This window comes from Amia ocellicauda, chromosome 1 (genome assembly GCF_036373705.1).
Source record: "Amia ocellicauda isolate fAmiCal2 chromosome 1, fAmiCal2.hap1, whole genome shotgun sequence".
NCBI classification, from domain to species: Eukaryota; Metazoa; Chordata; class Actinopteri; order Amiiformes; family Amiidae; genus Amia; species Amia ocellicauda.
The window spans coordinates 4189210-4215109 of record NC_089850.1 but is presented as its reverse complement, the minus strand read 5'-3'; the positions used below and the strand labels follow the sequence as shown (position 1 = coordinate 4215109).

Below are 25900 nucleotides of genomic sequence, written 5' to 3'. Positions count from 1 at the left end.
CTCCAGTCCGCCTGGTTACAGCTACAGTAAGTACGGAGGGAGCAACCGATCTCCTGATTAAGACGCTCCATTTGGCCACTGAACTGCGGGTGGTAACCTGAAGAGAGACTGATATTGACATTAAGCAGACAAAAGAAGGCGGACTATACTCGAGAGGTGAACTGGGGGCCGTGGTCAGAGACGATGTCATCAGGCAGTCCATAAAAGCGGAAGACCTGGGAAAAAAGACATTCCACTGTGGCAAGAGCAGTAGGTAGCCCCTTCAGGGGGGTGAGCCGACAGGCTTTGGAAAACCTGTCCACTGCGACCAGGACGGTGGTGAAGCCATTTGAGTTGGGGATCAGTTAGGAAGTCTATGGCGATGTGTGACATGGGAATATGCGTAATGGGGAGAGGCTCCAGGAGACCTGCTGGGAGTTGGCGAGGAGTCTCGGCTTGAGCGCATGACGGACAGGCTGCAACAAAACGTGTGATGTCTTGTAAGAGAGAGGGCCACCAGAACTTTTGTTGAATGAGGGAGAGAGTGTGCCAGATATCAGAATGTCCAGAAGCAGTAGAGGAATGGAGCCATTGCAGAACTTGAGGGTGTATAGAAGAGGGAACGTATTGATGAGAGGCAGGACAATTGGTGGGAGAGGGTTCAGTGGCGATGGCCTGTTGTATGTGCTCCATAATATCCCATCGTATAGGAGCCACAATGCAAGAAGGTGGTAGAATAGGATCCGTGGAGACTGAAATGGTATGCAAGTCAAATTGACGAGATAGGGTGTCCGCCTTGATGTTTTTGGAACCTAGTAAGTGAGCGTGAAGTTGAAACGGGTGAAGAACAAGGCCCAGCGTGCCTGACGGGGATTCAGCCTCTTCGCGGAGCGGATGTATTCCAAATTGCGGTAGTCAGTGAGGACCAAAAAGGGATGTTGAGAACCCTCTAACCAGTGTCTCCATTCCTCAAAGGCGAGTTTCATAATTATGCTCCGCTGGAGAGAGTTTCCTGGAGAAAAAGGCACAGGGATGGAGTTTAGGTGAAGAACCACGACGTTGTGACAGAACTGCCCCTACTCCACTTTCTGAAGCATCAACTTCCAAGAGAAAGGGAATGGAAGGATCAGGGTGCTTTAAGAGTGGTGCAGTGGTTAAGAGGGTTTTTAGCTGGGCAAAGGTGTCCGTGGCTGCAGCTGTCCAGGTCAGAGTGCGGGCGGAGCCTTTCAGCAGGGAGGTAAGGGGAGAAGCCACAGAATTGAAGTCCCAGATAAAGCGCCTGTAATAATTTGCAAACCCAAAGAAACGTTGCAAATCCTTGACGGGCCGTGGCTGGGGCCACTCTGTAACAGCACTCACTTTATCCTGGTTCATGTGGACTCCATCAGCGTCAAGGATGTATCTGTAAGGATGTCCAGGTGGTCAGTGTAGAGTATCTCCAACAACACTTTGTGATGAATGGCAGAAACCTAAGTTACATAACAAAACAAAGTAACAACAAAACAAATAATATCTAATCAAATCAAATCAATTAGCACAAAACTTTAGATAATTCATAATCAGGCTAAATGGAACTTCATATCACATTGAGGATCTTGTCCTATCCCCTCTCCCTCTCTCCTTGAATGAGCTCTGTGCCGAGCTTATATCCATCAGGTTATGTAGCTTCTCCCATTGAGCGGTACCACTATCACGTCATAGCTGGTTAAATAAGTCATAGCCATTTACATTGCCTTATAGCAGCTATATCAGTATTCAAATATAGTGACATCTATATAAAAAGTTTTGGACCACACCATATCCTTTGAAGAACACCATATCCTTTGATACTTTTTTCCCTCACTGTACATATATATATATATATATATATATATATATATATATATATATGTACAGTGAGGGAAAAAAGTATTTGATCCCCTGCTGATCTTGTATGTTTGCCCACTGACAAAGAAATGATCAGTCTATAATTTAATGGTAGGTGTATTTTAACAGTGAGAGACAGAATAACAACAAAAAAATCCAGAAAAACGCATTTCAAAAAAGTTATAAGTTGATTTGCATGTTAATGAGGGAAATAAGTATTTGACCCCTTCGACTTAGTACTTGGTGGCAAAACCCTTGTTGGCAATCACAGAGGTCAGACGTTTCTTGTAGTTGGCCACCAGGTTTGCACACATCTCAGGAGGGATTTTGTCCCACTCCTCTATGCAGATCCTCTCCAAGTCATTAAGGTTTCAAGGCTGACGTTTGGCAACTCGAACCTTCAGCTCCCTCCACAGATTTTCTATGGGATTAAGGTCTGGAGACTGGCTAGGCCACTCCAGGACCTTAATGTGCTTCTTCTTGAGCCACTCCTTTGTTGCCTTGGCTGTGTGTTTTGGGTCATTGTCATGCTGGAATACCCATCCACGACCCATTTTCAATGCCCTGGCTGAGGGAAGGAGGTTCTCACCCAAGATTTGACAACAATGAACAACAATATCTTCCAGGTTTTCCCACTCATAGCTTTTTTAGTTTTTAGTTAAAAAAATTAAGTGTCAAGTTGTATTATTATTTTAATATGTCTGATTTTATCTACAATCTGAAGTTAATGTCACACAACAGATGGAAGATTGTTTTCGTCATACAATAATTTGTAGCTGCATTTTGAACATGAAAAAAGCTTAAACCAATCCCTTACATAACTCCTGGATAGAAATTGAGCATACGTTTTGGTAGATTCATCTTCAAATTCCTCAGATGTTGAACAAATTATTTTAAATTTGAAAAACTGCCTATAACAGTTTTAGAGGTAAAACATGAAAATTGTTGAGAAACAGAGAATCATGGAAAATAACCTTGCAAGTATTATTCTGAATTGAATTGAATAGATTAAATCAGAGCATTTAAATAAGGGATGTGCTACTTGGTTTTCAATGTACATTTTATTTAGCAGGCTGACTTGGTGATTTGATGTATTTAAATAACTAACTCAATTAAGTAATTATCACCCGTGGTGGAACAGAAAACAGTGGGCTGTGGCCTTCGACGCCCAGGTTTCCCATGGCTGATTTAGATTATTTACATATGCTGGCCCGGGAACACCCCTGTGTCGCTCATTTTCTTTTCAACCTTTAATACTGAATTATCACCACCTGTTTAAGAGCTGAAAACAACTGCTTTTTAATATAATACCATCATTAGTTCAGTTATGGGTTAAATTACAAACTCGTCTGGAATGAGAACCAGACACAGGCAGCCTCCAGGACCAGGGTTAAGAACCACCGCTTTGAGTTTTCATCAGTTCCAAACCCAATTAAAACAGTATAGGCCTAAGGGGAGCATTGTTTCTTTGTGATTATCATGATGTCTTCTGAACAATTGTGTCTGTATCTGTTATTATATCCATCTAAGGGAAGTGTTGGCACCCTTTATTTGAAGCAGTGTCATTTCTCCATTCCTGTTTAATCAATATTGTATAGGAAACTATTCTTATTGATCAATTAGATATATGTATATTTAGGTTTATTGAACATCCCTGTGGATAGCAGTAAATATTCCTGTTGATTGAACTTTATGAAAAAACGGGATGCCTGTTAATTCAGCAAATGTGAGATTAAGCTGCAGAATGATGTTAAAACTGGGTCCACATTGTACACGACTGGGTGAATAAGGGGTAGTCATATAATTAATATATTCAGTGATATTCTCTTTAAACCCAGTGTGTTACAATGCAAACTTTGTAACATGTAATTATTATAACTGGTCAATGTCCAAAATATCACAATGCATCATGGTGCCTTCCAATAATACAACTTGCATCGTACATGATCTCTGGTATAATATATATTACCATCAGATGCAGGCTTGTTCCATAATATTTGGTGATATAAAATATATCTGTAAATGGCAGCCCTGTTAGTTTCTTCTCTTGGACCTCACTGGTATGTCCTTTTCTCTCTGCAGTGTACTCAACCGAACCCCCGTTCACCTGATTCATGAAATTATATTAGTGGATGACTTCAGTGATGACTGTAAGTATCGAATGCTCTATTGGATCAGAGGACAAGCTAAAATAAAAATGGCCTTGTTTTTTCCTCCTTCCCTCAGGCAACGTTTTTTTCTTTCAAGTTTTCTATGAAAACCATGATCTCATTTCCTCCTTTTCAGTTTCTTTGCCACATTTTTCATGTTACAATTATTCCAACTACAGAGACTCGTGTTCAAAACATTGAATGTATACCAACTGATGTAAAACCTTTTATGAGGGGAGATCTTCAAGTATATATCTTCTGTTTGTTCTACAGGGCAGTGACTCCCAAACACTGGTCCCCGCACCTTTGCTGGTCCATAGTATATTTCGTCCTTGCACATGACATTCAGCTCAGATCCAAATGTAAAAACCAATCAAAATATTATTGTAATAAAGGACAGGAACATTTTGCTTAAAGTAAACAGCACCCCATGATAGTAGCCACTGTCAGATGACTGGACACAGTATATTTATTTTTGACATACAGTCCACAGAGTGATAAAGTATAGGCATTAGGCAACCAGTATAAATAATAATTATATCCAATGATAATGCATTGATGAAATAGGTGGAGTCTGTAATGTTAATACAGGTAATGTCATATTACACTTCAATGCAATGAGGTGCATCAGTAGGTTACAGATAAACAAACACAGGTAACCGTTCTGTCTGCATTTATGTTAATCCATGTGAAAGGATGTGGTCAAGAAGGAAAATGAACAACTTAATGTTTTAAAACAGAGGTAAACAAACACAACATGGGAACACAGGCAATGTCAGAGTGGTAAAGAATAAGGGTCACAGTTTTATTACAAAAACTAAATTTAATACCAACAGAAGTGTTGGTGATTCACCATAACAATGACAATTAAGTATATAATTCAAAATGCTTCAAGTGGATTTGTATTGCATTTGTGTTAGTAATTACATTTTTCCTTGAGTGTGTAAGTGCACATGTATATGTTTTAAATGCAGTAAAATGTATGTTGGTTGTATAGTTTGTATTGTGGTGGTCCATGATGCATTAATACAATAAATAACTGGGTGGCGGTGGGAAATATTTTGAGAACCACTGCAGTTGAGAATAGTTAGAAAACTGCAAAATCAGTCATGCAGTCTTAGAAAATAACTGTTTGTTTGTGTTCTTGTTTAATGTTTCAGCTAATGACTGCCTCCTGCTAGCCAAGTTACCCAAAGTGAAGTGTTTGCGTAATGACCAGCGAGAAGGTATGCAGGAACATTTTATGATCATGTATATATAATTAATATTAATATCATTTTTGTGAACAGGATTCATTTTTGTATGGTACGACTCATGTTTGTAATTTTGCAAGAAGTATTTGATAAGGCTTGTTTTCCTTTCTGAAAGTCCTGTCTTTTCTTATGACCAGGGGGCCACAAGGCAGTCGCACATCCTTGACATTATTTCTTTAATGCTCACAACAGTTTTGTGCTGTTTCGTTTCTGGTACTTATTTTAATATAGTGCTGTAGAACTAAGGTCATACTGTATGAAAGAAATTAGAAACTGGAAATGACAGCAGTCCATAGAAGCAGCAGTGATACCTGGACTAGCAGAGAAGTTGTGTAAGGCTACAGCTGATATTAATATTAATAAGGTTATTTTTATTTTTGGCTACCAAGCTAGTTTTGTTTGTTTATTTAATTGTGAATAAAAGTTCCTATTGATGAACTCAACTGGAGAGTCCTCTGCCTATTTCATTTGAGTGTGTGGTTGTGTATCTTTGTCATAGCATGAAAGTTCAACCACTCTGGGCCTTAGCATGGAGATTGAGAGCTGAGAGTAAAAATGACAACTGCTGCAGGGAAACAGAAGAGCAATTTGTGCTGAATGGATCTGCCTCCCAGGATTTTGTCAAAGAAGCAAAAGAGTTCTACAAATATTAAGCCTCTCTTAAGGGCTTAAGGGCTCTTAAGTCGGAAAACGTTCACCTGTTCATACTAAACAAAATGAAAACCATAACCAGGGAGATGTCAACTGTCGTGAAAACATCTGTTTCACTGCAATCCAGGCACATTGAGAGTTCCTACATGCCAAGGATGCGACAGCTGACTTCTGCTGGCTGTGCGCTCATAGAGTTAATCTTTGTTGTGTCTTCCATGTCAAAGAAGGGTGCTGCCAGCCCGTGGTGTTACAGATGTGTTTATATCAGTGCCATTATCCTTCTCAGTGCCGCCTGAAGCAGACATGTCTTTTCAATGCAACAAGCAAAGCAACTCCTCTGGCCTTGGGTCCAGGCCTATTACTCACATCAGCAGCTTCTGTTTTCCTAGGCAGCTTCTGGCCAGTTGTCCTTAATGGCAAAATTAGCAGTGAACTGACTCATTGCGCCTCCTCCAGCTGGGTGCATGCAGGTGTTTTATGTGTGAATGTGCGTTTCGCCGGGGTGTCACGACACGGTGGACAGTGTCAGTTACATCTGGAATCTCAATGGAAAGCTAGCCAAACAAACAAACTCACCAGGGGAAAGGAAATGCCTGAAAAAAGGGATCACCTTTTTAGTATTTTCTTTTGTGGCATGCTGCATAGTGCCTACAGTGTAGGGTATATGATTTGACCCTGGGGGTCTCTGGTGAAATACATACATTCATCCTTAGCTGCAAATAAACTCTCATATAGTTTGCTATTTTTATCTTGTTTCTAAATGAAGATCAAGATCATACAAACGTTATTTTGAGGTATTAAAGTGTGAGCTTTTAGGACACCTAGTATAAAAAAATGAATTTGTTGATCAGCAGTTCAGTTACAGTGTGACTAAAAATACATTGCTTGCAAAACGGTACAGAAATATATTGATTTGCAGATAAAATATGCTCAGCAGCTTTTCTTAGCTGTTCTATATATTTGATCACAGTGCGCTGGCATCAGTGTAACCTTGGGCGACGTTAGACTGTATATTAGACCGTTATAGAATGATGTCATCGCAGCTGTAGAGGTATCAACACAAACACTGGTTTAGCAGGAGAGTAAGTGACATGTGCCATCAGGTATAAAGTGAATGGCGGTGGCATCACTCTAGTGGAGAGTTGTTGGTTTAGTTGATGATTTACTGTATCGTCCCTGTTGGTGATGAAAGGATAGGAAGGATTATGTCTGGGTTCCACAGTTGTTACATCTCATAAACTGCATAACCCATTATGCCATGTGAGGAAATTGATCCTATGAAGTCACTAAATTGAGAGAATGTAATAATACTGTAGTAGTATTTAGCACCAAAAACACAGACAAAATACATTATTGTTTTTCCATATTTCATAATATGCTGGCCCACCTGCAATGCTTTCGATAGATACCCAGAAGCTCACTGTGCCATATTTCCCAGAATGAGATTAATAGTGTAGTGTGCAAAGCTGGTCTTTAGTCTCTTCTCGACTCTTCATTCCAGTTTATCACATTCCACTTTGTCCCAGGGGATAATTTTTAAAATATAGTATTGTTGTTGTTTTTTCTCTCCATTTAATTCTACTCTTGTAAACCTTTAATCACCTTAAAGGTATCTGCCAAATGAAAAAAATAAATTAGTTCTGTAGAGATGTACAATGCCTCAATAAATGCAGGCAGTACAATGTTGTGCACAATATTACAGAATATTCTGCACAGTATACAGTTAGGTCCATAAATATTTGAACAGTGACACAATTGTCATCATTTTGGCTTTGTACACCACCACAATGGATTTGCAAAAAAACTGTCAAAATGTGCTTTAAGTGTAGACTTTCATCTTTAATTTCAGGGTAGTTACATCCAATTTGGATGAACAGTGTAGGAATTACACCCATTGTTAGATGTGGTCCCCCCAATTTTAGGGGCTCATAAGTAATTGGACAATTGGCTGCTCAGCTGTCTCAGCTGTTCCATGGCCAGGTGTGTGTTATTCCCTCATTAGTTTACAGGTAAGCAGATAAAAGGTCTAGATTTGATTTCAAGTGTGGCATGTGCATTTGGAATCTGTTGCTGTTAACCCTCAATATGAAGTCCAAAGAGCTGCTACTGCGAGTGAAGCAAGCCATCATTAGGCTGAGAAATCAAAACAAACCAATCAGAGAGATAGCAATAACATTAGGTGTGGCCAAATCAACTGTGTGGTACATTCTTAAAAATAAAGAATGCACTGATGAGCTCAGGAACACCAAAACCCCTTCACAACAGTTGGCCAGATCAAGAACACCCTCCAGGAGGTAGGCATATCTGTGTCGAAGTCAACAATCAAGAGAAGACTTCACTAGATTCACTAGAGTAAATACAGGGGGTTTTCCACAAGATGTAAACCATTGGTAAGCCCCAAAAACAGGAAGACCAGATTAGAGTTTGCCAAAGAAACATCTAAAGAATGGACAGATGAGACGAAGATCAACTTGTACCAGAATGATGGGAAGAGAAGAGTATGGAGAAGGGAAGAAACTGCTCATGATCCGAAGCATACCAACTCATCTGTGAAGCATGTTATGCCATGGGCATGTATGGCTGCCAAGGGAACTGGTTCCCTTGTACATATTGATGATGTGACTGCTGACAAAAGCAACAGTTCTGAAGTGTTTAGGGCTATATTATCTGTTCAGATTCAGCCAAATGCTTCAAAACTCATTGGACGGCGCTTCACAGTGCAGATGAACAATGACCCAAAGCATATTGTGAAAGCAACCCAAGAATTTCTTAAGGTGAAGTGGAATGTTCTGCAATGACCAAGTCAATCACCTGACCTGAATCCAATTGAGTGGAGTACACTCTGCAGTACAGGCCTGGTAGAGCATCACCAGGGAAGAAACCCAGCATCTGGTGATGTCTATGGGTTCCAGACTTCAGGCAGTCATTGACTGCAAAGGATTTGCAACCAAGTATTGAAACTCACAATTTAATTCATGATTATGTTAGTTTGTCCAAATACTTTTGAGCCCCTAAAATTGGGGTGGCCACATATAACAATTGGTGTAATTCCTATACCATTCACCCAATTTGGGTGTAACTAACCTCAAATTATAGATGAAAGTCTATGCTTAAAGCATATATTGTGTCACTGTCCAAATATTTATGGATCTAACTGTATGACCACAATACAATTCACTACCAGATTTATTCCATTACATTTGGTAAGGCAGTGTTTATAAAGATATGTTTATGTTTCAAGGTGGTTGTGGTTATCCTGATCTTAATTCTTCAAATATGGTGAGTGCCAATCTCTTCACAGATTCTTGAAAGAAGTGAACATTATAAACAGGTGTCCATCTTCTGTAAAAGAAACACGGCCTTTTCAGGGTTGCCATTGATCTCAGGTCAATACTGCTGTAGTTCTATCATGTCTGGCCCATCACTTCACCAGGCAGATTACATACGTTACACGTAGCTTCCACAAATTGAAGTTTCACCTAGCAACTATTGAAAGGAGGTTAAACTCAACCATCCAGAAAATAAAGCGTTATTGAGGATGAAATAGGATTTTTAATTGTCTGAAGTTTCACTGCTGTGTGAAACTTCTGAAGGGACGTAACGTTCAAATGACATTCTCTGCAATAGAGAAAGATCATCAATCTCACCACTTAGCACACATTCGTCTAGAATAATCTGATATAAGCTAGTGCTGTTCTTTTATCTGTACAGTTATATCCATCCCTCAATGTGTTATAGATGCTCTGAATAAGTGAAAATTGATGAATGACAAATTATTATGGACAAGAACAAATGACCACAGCCGAATCGTCCCCACACATACCAGTTAGGCAAATAATAAGGAAGCAAATTGGCTTTCACATTTGATGATCCTTTTACTATACTTAAGCTCTTTGTTATTGCTGTTGTTTTCTTGACTTTTTGGTTTTGTTTTAGATTGTATTTTCTTAAACAAGGGAAAATAGGCATTTAACTGAAATTGATATGTAATGTAACAGTTGCATTCTTTTCTTTTTTGTTTTCACTGTATTAACATATTTTTTGTTCACGTGAGACCTGCTACCCAGTAGATAGTTACGTAATTGTGGGGCTGATGCTTTTCTTTTCTGCATACTGAATCTGGCAAAGAACAAGTAATGTGAGAAGAAGCTGTCATAATGTGAATGCTGGCGTCTTTCCCACCGCAGGCCTAATCCGCTCCAGGGTACGAGGGGCAGATGCTGCCCGAGCCGGGGTACTGACATTTCTGGACAGTCATTGTGAGGTGAACAAAGATTGGCTCCCTCCCCTCCTCCAGAGGATAAAGGAGGTAAGATGACAGTAAAATTGGTGTCACTAGCTTTATAGTATATTTCACACCTCATATTCATTTCACACATCCAATATTTGTATTCTGACTCTGTTAATGTTTGAAAAGGCCCCACTCTCACCTTGTTCATAGCTAACATGACACAGTTCTCTTTGGCTTTCTCATAACTTCTTAGCTTTGTTGTTTATCAACCACTTGTTCTATAAACTACATATCTCTAATTATTATTTCCCTGTAAAACATCCTCAGTTCCTAAATGCACTTTCTTTCTTATATTTGCATAATTGTTTTTAAGCCTTAGTTCTGATTGGATTTGTGTTGTTTTATTGGAAATTAAATACATAAAAATGAGTTTGTATAGAATAAGATGCTGCCTAACTACTATATGTATCATGTGTTTGGGTTGGAGCCTCCCGTTTGGGATTCGAACTGCATACCACAGGCCCACACCACACAGCTCCACACAGGAGAGTGATGAACCCACTATGCCAAAAGACCAGGATTCTCGACACGGGAGGCTTATACACTCTACTGATCACACAGAGGGTTATGCCACAATGTGGCTTCTGCATAGTTTGGGTTAAAGAAGTAGGAAATAAAAATGGTACCAGGCCCATTGGTGAAAATAAGTTTATGGGCCATATTAAGAAACATGAACCATTATGCTAGGTTTACACCTGTTTTTCCCATTAAGGAAAAAAAAAACAGTGAATTGAAGTGTCATACACTACCGTTCAAAAGTTTGGGGTCACTTAGAAATGTCCTTGTTTTCCATGAAAACATACATGAAATGAGTTTGAATAGGAAATATAGCAAAATGAATAGGAAATATAGTCATTGACAAGGTTAGAAATAATGATTTTTAATTGAAATAATAATTGTGTCCTTCAAACTTTGCTTTCGTCTAAGAATCCTCCATTTGCAGCAATTAAAGCCTTGCAGACCTTTGGCATTCTAGCAATGTGTTGAGGTAATCTGAAGAGATTTCACCCCATGCTTCCTGAAGCACCCACAAGTTGGATTGGCTTGATGGGCACTTCTTACATACCATACGATCAAGCTGCTTTCACAACAGCTCAATAGGGTTGAGATCCCCAATAGGGTTGATGACTGTGCTGGCCACTCCATTACAGACAGAATACCAGCTGACTGCTTCTTCCCTAAATAGTTCTTGCATTGTTTGGAGCTGTGCTTTGGGTCATTGTCCTGGAGGAAATTGGCTCTAATCAAGCGCCGTCCACAGGGTATGGCATGGCGTTGCAAAATGGAGTGATAGCCTTCCTTCTTCGAGATCCCTTTTACCCTGTACATATCTCTCACTTTACCACCACCAAAGCACCCCCAGACCATCACATTGCCTCCACCATGCTTGACAGATGGTGTCAAGCACTCCTCCAGCATCTTTTAATTTGTTTGAATGTTTTTCTTTGTGATCCGAACACCTCAAACTTAGATTTGTCTGTCCATAACAGTTTTTTACAGTCTTCCTCTGTCCGGTGTCTGTGTTCTTTTGCCAATCTTAATCTTTTCTTTTTATTGGCCAGTCTGGGATATGGCTTTTTTTTTGCAACTCTGCCTAGAAGGCCTACATCCCAGAGTCGCCTCTTCACTGTTGACGTTGAGACTGGTGTTTTGCGGGTACTATTTAATGAAGCTGCCATTTGAGGACCTGAGACACTCTGAAGTATTTTTCCTCATGCTCAGCTGTGCACCGGTGCCTCCCACTCCTCTTTCTATTCTGGTTAGAGCCAGTTTGCGCTGTTCTGTGAAGGGAGTAGTACAAAGCGTTGTATGAGATCTTCAGTTTCTTGGCAAATTCTCGCATGGAATAGGCATAATTTCAGAAGAAAGTTCATTGTTTCTGGCTATTTTGAACCTGTAATCAAACTCACAATTGCTGATGCTCCAGATACTCAACTAGTCTAAACAAGGCTGGTTTTATTGCTTCTTCAATCAGCACAACAGTTTTCAGCTGTGCTAACATAATTGCAAAAGGGTTTTCTAATGATCAATTTGCCTTTTAAAATGATAAACTTGGATTAGCAAACACAACATGCCATTGGAACACAGGACTGATGGTTGCTGATAATGGGCCTCTATACGCCTATGTAGATATTCCATTACAAATCAGCTGTTTCCAGCTACAATAGTCATTTAAAACATTAACAATGTCTACACTGTATTTCTAATCAATTTGATGTTATTTTAATGAACAAAAAATTTGCTTTTCTTTCGATAACAAGGAAAAGTGACCCCAAACATCTTTCACAGGGCTAAAGTAAATTTACAAAATGAAGTGAACAAAAAACAAAGCTCTCTTTTTTCCTTCTTTTAAAAAGGTTTGAAAAACTGAACATGATATTAAAGTTGTATGAATATAGCCCATCTTCTCATATTGCCTCTCAACCCTACAATGCCCTGCTCCGGCCTTCCTCCATATATCCTAGCAATACAAAGCACTCTACTAATAATCCATTAATTATGGATCATGGATAATCCAGATGGACCCCCAGATACACAGGTTCAAGTTACATTGATCCACGCACATTATATAATATGATCAATGTTTCAACTTACACCATACCCAGCTTGTAAACAGTACATATTATTACCCTGGAAAATAGGACTAGAAAAGTTAACAGGCAATAGTGCTAAATCGATTGCTCACCAGTACATTTTAAATTAATTGTCTGTCCGTACCATTAAAGAAAATTAGCAATAACTATGTGAAAACAACAAATCCTGTGAGTTCGAGAGTGCTGTTGGTGAATTCCTCATTTAGATAAGGTTGAGAAACGCATTCATCTTTGGATCAATGAAATTACCAGTACAAAAGGATCAGTTGTCGATGGAGCTGCAATTAGGTCTAAAGCTTTGTCTATGTATGAACACGTAGCCGGGAGTGAAGGAAAAAGTATTGACATAAAGCTATTCACTGCTAGCAGGGGTTGGCTGTAGAGATTTGTTCAGTACTGTAATCTGACAAATGTGAAATTACAAGGAATCTGCCAATGTGGACAATGTTAGCAATTATATCATGTTGTAATTTGTCAGTAACGATTTTAATAAGGCTCCATTATTCCATTATTTTATGTTTTAATATCCTTTAATGATGCAATAAGGTTTTCAAATCTTGATCGCAGGTTCCTGCCCCCCTATTTTCCATAGACTTATTTAAGTTACATTACTTCAGGAGCTCATTTACAGCAATATATCCCCAGCATAACTCAGGGTCCAAAACTGTATTTTGATTTGCACTATGAAGACCTCAGGCAGTGCACATAACGGTGTCATTTCACAAAATGGTTGCGGCTCTAATGTCTCCCTGGGGTATAGGTGATGATGGTACCTTCATGTCAGCCCCCCCACCCTAATAACATTAAATCTGTCATTTGGTGACTTCAGTAAATGCTTTAGAGGAAGGTGAACAAGAAAGTTTGGGTTTCACTCTCATTAAAGTCTAATAATTTCCCAGCTGGATCCACTGTCACAGGCACATTTCTGACCACCTAAGCCACACATCCCAAACAAGCAAGAAACCTGAGCCAAAATACTGTTCCAAAAGCAAAGGATTTGTATTCTCTTGAGAATCAAACGGATTGTCACTATAACAGGCTTATGTATACAACGAACTGTTTAACACTAGAAAAAGTATTGGTTGCCCTTCATGGTGACATCATTCAATTCTTGATATTTCAGTGCATCTCAAAGGGAGCACAGTTCAAAGCACACTGCTAACATTATGTAGAATGGAAAGCAGTAGCAGCCCCTTAACCTTTGACCAAAGGGTGGCACTCCAAGAATATCAGAAAATTAAACCAGGGATGAGCCTGTTGTCAGGACTTATCTGTCAAAATTGACATCATGTGTTGACATTCTGTTTTTATAATCATTGCTTATTTTAGAATGTTTTTAAATAAATTTTGCATATACAGATATCTACTGTAAATAAACAAACAAACAAATTAATTAATTAAATCAGGGCATAGGTTTTATGCCTCTACTTGAGTTTCTTACTTCAGTTCGTTCCATTTTTGCCAAAACCCCCACACACATTAGTATTGAGCTACTATAACTTTCTGTGAACATATCACTCATATTTTTACCTTTCAAATAAACCATTCTTTAATATAAATTAGATTGCAAAGAACACTAATGCCTTGAAATGTATAATAAGATTGGCAATAATTCAGGGCAACAGCTATGCCTCATTAATATGATTTTTGTGAAGCTTCATTGGCAGACAAAAATTGTCACATGCATACCTCGTCTGTTTGGAAATTGGGATTTGTTTTCATCAATGCTCATCAGTATAATGCTGAACTTGCTATATACAATTGTAGGATGAATTGCTTGCTGTTTTTAGTTTGGTTTCTGTTCTTGTGTACCTTATGATGTACAAGAATAATAATTGATAATTAATATTATAATCTAGATCATAGTCAATAAACAAAATAATAATATAAAGTAGTTATTTATTGATTTGTACATAAAACATGTGTCAGCACTCTCCTACTGGGAGATGTTTCTAACACCATAGTGTACTTTAGTCACTTGTAGTACAACTATTAATTGGAACTTTATTCTTTGATTTGTTATTCTTTGTTCTGTTGAATCTTGACCTAAATGTATAAGCATAACACCAACGGATATCATATGTGGGTTACTTAAGCAATTAAAAGGCTTAGTGTAGCATTTCCCAGTGAGTTCACCCATTGAGTTTCTCAATGATGAAAGGTGATTTTTTTTATGCTCTGCAGTACTTCTCTGAAATTCTGCAGCTCATTATTTTCAACTAGGGTTTTAAGATTCAGAAACATGGCCATGTCCAACATTGTCTGCTATTCCACATTTCCTAATGACTGAATTTGTCGTATGTGCAAGTTGAAGAATATGAATGTAAGAACCTTTTAACTGAGTGTTCAGAGCAGTCATTTTAACATGAAATGTCACTAAGACATACCGTTTTCATTAAAAAAGTCTTCATCATGGAATTTCTCTGCAGATGGAACAGTTCATAGTGTATGAACTCATTACAGTGATGTAATCTCTCTGTGAAGGAAGTCGGTCTTTCAGTGTAGTGGAAGTGGAGGCTATGGTGCAGAGTGGAGCGCTTGGAGATATGCATGAGAGACAGCAGTTCAAATCCAAGCAGACACTACACATAAGAGAGATGCCATGCCTACCTCGTCTCTGAACTCAAACACATCAAAATGTCTGTGTGATAGCTGTCAAGCCAAAATAAACCAACTGTGCTTTGTGATTGGCTCCCATTTCTACACAGATACCAGTCACTCCAATAACTCAGGCTTTTTAAGGTCTTGTTTTTATGCAGTTGGTTGTTTGCTAGAGCAACGTCATTGCTTTGGTACTTTCTAGCTCACTTGAGTGGGTTATAACTACTTCTCACTTCCTGATAGTTAAAAAGAAAAAGGTTTGGGAAACGCTGGCTTAGTGTGATGTCTGTATGATTAATGCTATATAAGCTACATTGCTGATTGCCTTTGCTCTTGTGTACTAGGACCCAACTTGTGTAGTGAGTCCTGTCATTGACATCATCAATATGGATAGCTTTGCATATGTGGCAGCTTCCTCTGACCTCCGAGGAGGTAAGTCTGTATCTTTTTTCTTGGCTCATGCTTTAAATAAAGCCTGCTTAGTAATATTCTTATACAAGAACTGGAGTGAGGGTATGCAGTGCAGATGAACATTCCCAAGAGAGGAATATAAAAATCATTAGAAAGGATAATCAATACCAATTACCAAGTGAACATTTAATGATTGAAAGACCCATCTTTCATAACCTGAAAAAGATTCCATGACAATATCCCGGCATCGATTTATTCCATAATAAACTCTCCAAACTGCCAGCCACCGATTACATTAAAAATGTACTTAAAGATTAATGAATAAAAGTAAATGGCAGGAATAATTGAGATGCAGTGTGATTTGTTGCTATACAAGATCACTTAAGGATGTTTAGGCTATGACAATTATACATTATGTAAAAGCCATAGCATACACAAGATGATTCAAAGCATTCCAAGGAGATAATATCCTGAAATTAAGAGGCAACTCCCCAATCAGATGGATATGGTGTTAATAGCTCAAAAAGCCCTGTATTTCAAATTAATCTAAGCCCCCAGTAAGAACAACATACAGACATTCACTGCTGCTAGATGCAAACATGTAGCACATATAGAACATGTAATTAAAATTTGCTCTTATTCAACAGTTGCATCTTACAAAAGTTTTCTTATCTTTAATTAAGAAAGTTGACATGTCTCTGAACAGATTATCATATTTTTTCCATTTATGATCCTGTTGGTTCCAATGCACATTCACTTGGAATTACAAATAATTAATTACTGTATCCCCTGAGATAACTTAAAAATGAAAAAAATAGGATATATGTAGAAAGAGTTAACAAACTAAATATTTTAGCCAACCCAAAATATCAAAAATATGAAATACTGTGCAAAAGTTTTAGGCATGTGTGAGAAAATGCTGTAAAGTGAGTGAACAGAAAAAAAAATCTACATTAAATTAATATTTGATGTGACCACCCTTTGCCTTCAAAACAGCATCAATTCTTCTAGGTACACTTGCACTTTTGAAGGAACTCGGCAGGTAGGTTGGCCCAAACATCTTGGAGAACTAACCACAGTTCTTCTGTGGGTTTAGGCAGCCTCAGTTGCTTCTCTCTCTTCATGTAATCCCAGGAAGACACAATAATGTTGAGATCAGGGCTCTGTGGGGGTCATACCATCACTTCCAGGACTCCTTGTTCTTCTTTACTCTGAAGATAGTTCTTAATGACTTTCGACTTTTCATTGTCTTGCTGCAGAATAAATCTGGCACCAATCAGATCCTGATGGTATTGCATGATGCATAAGTATCTGCCTGTGCTTCTCAGCATTGAGGAGACCATTAATTCTGACCAAATCCCCAACTCCATTTGCAGAAATGCAGCCCCAAACTTGCAAGGAACCTCCACCATGTTTCACTGTTGCCTGCAGACACTCATTCACGTACCACTCTCCAGCCCTTCGGTGAACAAACTGCCTTCTGCTACAGCCAAATATTTCAAATTTTGACTCATCAGTCCAGAGCACCTGCTGCCATTTTTCTGAACCCCAGTTCCTGTGTTTTTGTGCATAGTTGAGTCGCTTGGCCTTGTTTCCACGTCGGAGGTTTGGCTTTTTGGCCACAAGTCTTCCATGAAGGCCACTTCTGACCAGACTTCTCCGGACAGTAGATGGATGTACCAGGGTCCCACTGTTTTCTGCCAATTTTGAGCTGATGGTACTGCTGGACATCTTCCAATTGCGAAGGGATGTAAGCATGACATGTCTTTCATCTGCTGCAGTAAGTTTCCTTGGCCGACCACTGCGTCTACGGTCCTCAATGTTGCCCATTTCTTTGTGCTTCTTCAACAGAGCTTTGACAGCACATCTGGAAACCCCTGTCTGCCTTAAAATTACTGCCTGGGAGAGACCTTGCTGATGCAGTATAACTACCTTGTGTCTTGTTGTTGTGCTAAGTCTTGCCATGGTGTATGACTTTTGACAGTAAACTGTCTTCAGCAACCTCACTTTGTTAGCTTAGTTTGGCTGTTCCTCACCCAGTTTTATTGCTCCTACACAGCTGTTTCTGTTTCAGTTAATGATTGTGTTTCAACCTACATATTGAATTGATGATCATTAGCACCTGTTTGGTATAATTGTTAAATCATACACCTGACTATATGCCTACAAAATCCCTGACTTTGTGCAAGTGTACCTAGAAGAATTGATGCTGTTTCGAAGGCAAAGGGTGGTCACACCAAATATGGATTTGATGTAGATTTTTCTTCTGTTCACTCATTTTGCATTTAATTAACTGATAAATATAATCTATTAACATGTCTATTTTTGAAAGCATTCTTACTTTACAACATTTTTTTACACCTGCCTAAAACTTTTGCACAGTACTGTATATGCAACAATCAGTGTTCCACTGGTAAACATGTCTTCTACAACAGTATACCTTAGCAATGTCACTGTTGGACAGCTGAAACTTGTTAATTGTCCTTTAACAAGCATTATTCACATGTGCTTACAAAAGTACATAATTTGAATATATTTTCCCCCCAATACTGCTGTGCTTATGTTACAAAAAAGGGTGTGGGGCCAGTGAAAACCACATTACTGTTGAACTCATTGGTTGCTTTAACAACATCATAGAGATTTTGGTGAAACTGCTGCATCTTTTCAGAGCCCTTTCATTTTCTTATTGATCCCTAATTCATAGCCCAACAGCAGTGTGCAGGGTCTCAATAGTATAATTTGTACATACATACATACATACTCTGTAAGGCTAGAGCAATTGTCAATCAGCCTGATTATTATTTTTTTAAATATAAAAAAATATATACAATATAAATTATGTTCTTTCACAGTGTTTCCAACGTAAAACAAGAATCTTTCTTTTTAAGAAGTTACTGCTGAATATTTGGTTTGTACAGTTCTGGAGAGTCAAGCAAACTGCAATGTGAATATTTAGAATCAAGGAACTCCTGTTGTTTTCCACTGAAATGATCACCAGCACTGAAACACTAAGGATTCAGTAACACTTAGCAGACTTAGTAGTAGTGTACTGGAATAATTACAGCAAACACGTTTTTACTGTAAAATGTACAAAATGGCACTTTACACAAACTCCTGTATTACTGTTATTATGTAATAACTTACCGGAAGCTTTACTGCCAGTAAGGTACTGTAAAAGTACACTATTTCAATAACACTGAATAATATAGTTTCCTGTAGTCTGCCACTATCACAGTGAAACAAACAGTTGTAAAACTACTTTTGTGTTTATCCACTTTCTGCCCCAGGATTTGACTGGAGTCTGCATTTCAAGTGGGAGCAGTTGTCATCTGAACAGAAAGCCAGAAGATCTGATCCTACTGAGCCCATTAAGTAAGTGAAGTAGGGGAGGATGGATATTAAAGGACAGCTATTACAATTTCTAAAATGATTGGTTTATATCCTCGTGTGTTGGTAGGAATGTATCAGTAAAGTAGCTGTGATTTATCTGTTCAATTCAATAATATTAGCAACTTTTAACACTTAAAAGAGTTACCCTCCCCAAAAACCATGGTGGCTGTCTAAATCCCAAAGGAGTGCTGCTGCAGGGTTTTAGGATGTGGCGCTTCATCATTTACAGCAAGACTACAAAACACTACAAGAGAATGGGATCTGTCTTCCTCACAGCAATTTTGGATAATAATTATGCCAATTGGTTCCCTAGCATTAAAGTATTACGCTTGTAATAATGATAATAGCTGTGAAATTCCATTTTTTTAATGTTTGTCTTCATATTTTAATAACCCAAATTCACCACTATATAAGAAGACAAAAGGTTGGGCCTTGGATATATATACTTTTTTGATTCATACTGTTCACCCAAACATCTTATGAATCATATTAATCATTGCCATGTCCCCGACCACCATTTGACATAGTGTAAATCAATCATTCTAGAAACTGTTTGACCTAGCTATGAAAATAATAGTTTGGCCCTTATATATTGCTTGCTACCATTTCAATTCCAATAAACCAAAAGTCTGTTTGTTTGTTTGTTTGTTTGTTTGTTTGTTTGTTTGTTTGCTGGTTTTTGTGTGTGTTCTTTGTTGTTAGCAAACAAATAACCCCCTTCCCACATCATAACCCTTTATACTACCTTTTTCGAGTTCTTTAAACTTCTCTTTATTAGTGATAAAAGACAAAGTGACAGCAATACTAACAATCAAAAACTGGATATTGAAAATCGACACCGAGAGACATATTGAGCAAGCATCTCTGTCAGTGAATACACAACCAAACTGAGTTTCTAGAGTAAAACTATACTGGAAGATAAGCTTACACTTTGAAGTTATCATTAACTTGTTAATGTGTTCAGTACACCCTCATGCTATTCCTATGTTTTTTGTTTAGTTTAATTTTTTGGTACTTTTTTGTTTTTAGCTCAAATTCAATGTGACTTATTCTTCATATGGCATCTTTAATTGTCTTTTGGAAGGTAACAGATTATGCATTTTTAGGAGTAAAGTAGGTATGTAATTATACAACAAATCTTAAAATTCACATTCTCAAAGTCTGTATCCCTCTATAATTTACTGCGTTTGTTTTATAAGAAAACGATTTACTACAGTGACAATTCCTACCTAGTGTCTGCCATTTCCTGTTATGTCGTATCTTACATATTTCACATCTTATAATGCATGCCCTGTTTCATAATCGTGTTGTTTACTATTTACATTGTTATTTGCCAATGGGAATTAACAATTCCATAGCACATTGCCCCTCAAGGGATTTCTCAGAGCTGAATTGATGGAATTACTTTTGGAATTATATCAATGGAACATGCACTGACGTCTATAATTCTTTAACAATTGGTTTTACTGGCTAACACTCATTTGCTTGCCATGTTTCCTGTTACACAATAAATCTGGAAGTCTTGTCAGAAGCTATTTGTGCTGAAACATTTAGTCAGCACAGGAAAATGACAATGTAAGCAGAAAATAACAACAAGCAAGTATTCAGGAGAAGCAATTTAGCAATGTACCAAACCTCTCTTTTCCTATGTAAAAGGCCATTCAAATCAGCCTACTTGGTTGGTTACCCAGATTATAATCTATGATTATATTTAGACATATGGCATTTGCCTAGGTCTGAGAGGGGATTTAGAAGAAAGCAACCTTATTGAAGTACAGCCAAATAAACTCCCAAAATTAAGCCACCCCTTCATTGTAAAGAGGAAGGGGACCTGTTAGTCAAAACAAAATTATGTGGGTTCCCTTAAAGAAGCTTTTTCAACTAAATGCCAATCAGAAATCACAATAGCAGTTTAATATTGCTATTATATGGCAGTTTTATTACAGAACGATCATGAAAGGAAAAACAAATCAAGTTTGTCAAGTTTTGTAAGGTAAAACAATAAGATTATTAAACCAGAAGAGATTAATAGAGTCTTAATTATTCAACCAGTTAAAGTAATGTTCAGGAGAATAACACCAAATGATGAATGTCTTATGTTTCTAACATACAAAGACAGTCAAACCATGGGAGGCTGAAAGGAAAGTTATATTAAGATTTATAGAAGTGAAAGTAGGGAAAAACAAACTAAAACATAAAAACACAGTTCCCAAGACACAATAAACCATGAAGCTTTTCGTTCATCTGTTCAGTCCAGCACGACCAAAGCTATGCTGAGCATTGTCTCTGTAAAATATGTTTACTCTTTTATTTTTCCGTTAATGCAACAGTTCATTTAAGGCTACAAGGCTTAGGAGTAAAGTAGGCTGCAATACATTGAATAGGACCCAAGAAGGAAAGAAACAAGATGAGGGGATGAGAATAAATAAATAAATGTTCATAAAAAGATGAAGAACGGTACTCACTAATCAATGACCAAAAAAGAAAACAATATGAAAGCAATAAATCACATACCTCCAGAGAAACAAACACATGCATAGACAAATGAGCCCAAAAAGGGTAGATAAACAATAAACTTAAATAGACTAACAGACAACAAATTGGAAATAATAAAGCAGGAAAAATAAATAAATAGATAAACCAATAAACTTAAATAGACTAACAGACAACAAATTGGAAATAATAAAGCAGGAAAAATAAATAAATAGATAAACCAATAAACAGCAAGTCAATTAGTAGTAATTGAATAAACAATAATTACTTAAACAATAATCAGTTCTCAGATCCTAGGGGTGAAGCTGCAAAGTCTTTTTCAAAGCAAGGACAGCTCAGCTCACCCCAACAGATTGCGTTCAATTAAGCAGAAGTGGGTCAATCCAGCATTCTCCATTCCCAACCTGCAGTTCATGTTCACTTTTATAGGGGAGTTTCAATTATGGCCAACAAGTGGAACTATGCCCCAGGTTCCACAGAGTCCTAATGTCCCTGCCTGCTACACATGCAGTGTATGGTGCAATGATTTTATTATTAATCCAGAGTTTTTTCATCCCATGTTTAATCAATGTAAAGTAGTTCTGCTTAGCTGAATGCTTTTGAGAAAAAGGCAATACCTTAATGACCATCCAAAGAATCTATAATACAAAGTTATATATTAGAAAGTTATAAATTGCAACCCAAGAGCTAGCATGGTAGACCTCTGTGCTCTGTCACTCAGGCAACCTAAACAAGGTGGGTTTAAAAAACCTCTTCACCTGTTGTGATACTCTATAAGTAAGATGTATGGCACTTTTCCAGTTCAATTCTATCATATAAGCAACTCTTCACACTTCGAAAGTTAAAACTCATCAAATAATAGCGGATGTCAAATGTTTAGGTGTTTCAGCATAAAAACTGTATGCATACTTCTTCTTTAAGCAACACTTAAATATAAATAAAACCATAATTTTAGGAACCCTTTTAATAAGGAGTTCAATTAGATTAAATAATGTACGGTGGTTACAAATTGATAACTCTATATTATATATGCTTTGAATGGCATTGTCTTTTTAAATGGGTATTTGTGAAAAATAAATAAGAAAATCAACAAAGTAGAATCAGTTATAAAACAAGTTTGAACTCAAATAACTAACCACACAATAAAATAAACATTTACATAACATACAGACTTTTTTTGGTGTCATAAACAGTCCCTGAAATGAATAATTCAGCCATTCTGGTTCTAGTTCATAATAAATCAATGTGTATGCTATACCCAGCTTCTTCAGGTATAACCTCTAAAACCCACTAAAGCAGTTGTATATAATCTGGGTTTGTTTTCCTTGAGGAATCGATTACATTCTTTCTGACACAATGCCATTTGCTTTCCACGCTGTTGGTCAAGCACTGTAGACAGCATGCAACACTTTAAAAATAGGGAAAAACCTTGTGAGGTATGATCACTTGTCACGGGTTTGGCTTATGGCCTGTCATTTTGATTATATGTGACAAGACTCATTCCTCTCTTCAAAAAATAAATTGCAGACTAAAAGAAAATTGCTTCAGGAAAAAGAATTTGGCGCTGGCAAACATTGAACCCTCTGCATTGTTGGATTTGAACTTCTAAATGTGACCAGAAAACAGTGTATATGAGTATTAGATTTTTTCTAGGGAAGTGATTAACTGTCTATAATAAAAACATGCAACAACAGCAAAAAAATAGCTGTGATCTCTTCAGCTAAAAAGGTAATTGAGAAAGCATTTTTGAATATAATTTTACATACATGTTAGTCTGAATTAGCACAGGTTTGTGTATTTCTTGACAACAGTGTTGTGTTGTTGCACTGATTTCATGGTTGAAGGCAGACTTTTGCATTTTGAATTACTGATCATGGGATACATTGGTATTCACCCCCAAGGACTTTTTCACATTTTGTGATGTTACAATCTGGAATGAAAATGTATTTAATTGGGATTCTTTCCCTTTGATTAACACCACATACACCACAATGAAGATGCAAATTGTGAAACCAAAGTTCCCCCCCCAAAAAAAATTGTGTTAGTTGCATACATATTCAGCCCCCTGAGTCAATTCTTGGTAGAACCACATTTGGCAGCAATTACAGCTGCGAGTCTTTTGGGGTTAGTCTCTACCAGCTTTGCACATCTGGTTCCTGTAATTCTTGCCCATTCTTCTTGGCAAAATTGCTCAAGCTCACTCAAGTGTGATGGGCATCGTTGGTGTATAGCAACTTTCAAGTCTTGCCATAGATTCTCAATTGGATTGAGGTCTGGGCTTTGACTGGGCCACTCAAGGACCCCTACATTCTTGTTTTTAAACCACTCCAGTGTAGCCTTCTTTTTTTTAAGGTTATTGTCTTGTATTGTCTCCAACTTTGTGTAGCACCCAAGTAATACTTGACATATGGGCAGTTTCTCCCATCCTGGCCGTGGAACTCTGAACCTCCTTCAGAGTTACCATTGGCTTCTATGACCATTGACCATTGGCTCAGTTACTCAGTTTTGGTGGACAGCCATGCACAGTCCGGGGGATATTTAAAGTGTGGGATATGTTTTTTATGACTGGTGCTTTTCCAGAACTTTTTTTATTTGAAAGCTCCTTGATCTACATGGTTTGGTTGTTTGGATATGCTCTCTGACATACTCTGGGGTCTACCAGAAACAGGTGCATTTAATCTGAGATCATGCGACACTTGCACACAGGTGAACTCTGTTCAACTACTTACGTGACTTCTGAAGGCAATTGGCTGCACCACAAATTATTTAAATATGTCATAATAAAGAGGGTGAATACTTATGCAATCAAAACATTTTTTATTTGTATTTTGTTTGTTTTTAAACATCAACATTATGCAATACTTTGTCTAGATCAGGGACATAAAATCCCAAATTAATTCAAATTTAGTTTCAGATTGTAACACTACAAAATGTCCAAAAGTCTGCCATGAATACTTATGCAATCCATTGTATTTTAGATTAATATAAGTTCAAAAACTGCCCCAGGTTTCTCTTTATTTTTGTTCATATGTAGTACTTTCTTTAAAAAGGTTTTTAAAACGAATCAGTGCTCAACAAGGTATCACACTGTGAAATACATATTTCTTTCTATAGTTGCTTTTCAGCCCCACCTGCCCCAATAAGTGAATTATCCATGCTTTGATAAGTCTGGTAGGAAGTAAGTATAGTGAGAGAGCAGGAACTTTATCGAAACTAGCCAACAACCTTTCTGATTATATTGGCGTATGTAAACTAACATATCCAAACCAATGTGTTCTCCTAAACCTTTTCTTCTTATTATTGTTTCTACCTAGGACTCCAATTATTGCTGGAGGGCTGTTTGTGATTGACAAGTCCTGGTTTAATCACCTGGGGAAATATGATACAGCCATGGACATCTGGGGTGGGGAAAACTTTGGTAAGACACTGGATTTAAGACATCATCTTAAAAAAAAAAAAAAAACAGTGCTGTCAGTGACAGGTGCCTAACATGTATTTAAAGTTAAGGAAGACATAATTAATTGACATAATTGATTACTTTTTAGGGCAATGTTCTATATTAATTCAGTGAATTATTTTTAACTAGTTTTTAAGATTTTAATGTTGAATAATTCCTTAATTTATAGAAACTATACTGAAATCCTGATTATTTTATTATTTTACTTTAAAACTAATGATAATATTGTTAATGTATTCAGATCCCAAATAGTAAGCTCCTTTACGTCACCTTCCATACAGAGGAATTTTAGATTAATGCTATATTAATATATATATATATATATATATATTTTTTTTTTTTTTTTTTTTTTTTAAGTGACTTCATAATGACAGTCATTTGTATTTTACTGATTTAGATCAATGAGAGAGTATATATTTATTTATTTATATGTGTATGTATTTATTTATTATTAAGGAAATAGCTGATGAATTAATACATATTACAGAAGATTCATTGATGGGAAATAATAGATTAATTCAGATTCAAGATTAATATAATCTTTATATGCATTTTTTATTGTTATATTTGTATAATGACAGTGACACTATTAAATGCTTACACTATGTATTTGTATTAATTACAATTATTGAATAATTCGGCAGATTATTTAAGGCAACCTAAATGGTTTTTATGCTCGAACACATGCTGATTTTATTATTTTCAATTAAGGGGCATCTGATAATATATAAGAAGAATGGAAAATCAACCATAAAATTATGTTT

The 25900-nt window shown here is 37.3% G+C and overlaps 1 protein-coding gene across 1 annotated transcript in view; it reads left to right on the top strand.

The window, feature by feature from the left end:
* The window catches only part of galnt14 (UDP-N-acetyl-alpha-D-galactosamine:polypeptide N-acetylgalactosaminyltransferase 14 (GalNAc-T14)), a 132505-nt gene that overhangs the window by 82492 nt on the left and 24113 nt on the right, over window positions 1-25900 (top strand). The window contains exons 4-9 of the mRNA XM_066705455.1: window positions 3928-3995; window positions 5156-5221; window positions 10087-10208; window positions 15730-15817; window positions 19084-19168; window positions 24994-25097. Coding sequence (XP_066561552.1) covers window positions 3928-3995; window positions 5156-5221; window positions 10087-10208; window positions 15730-15817; window positions 19084-19168; window positions 24994-25097 — 533 coding nt within the window. The remainder of the gene's footprint in view (window positions 1-3927; window positions 3996-5155; window positions 5222-10086; window positions 10209-15729; window positions 15818-19083; window positions 19169-24993; window positions 25098-25900) is intronic.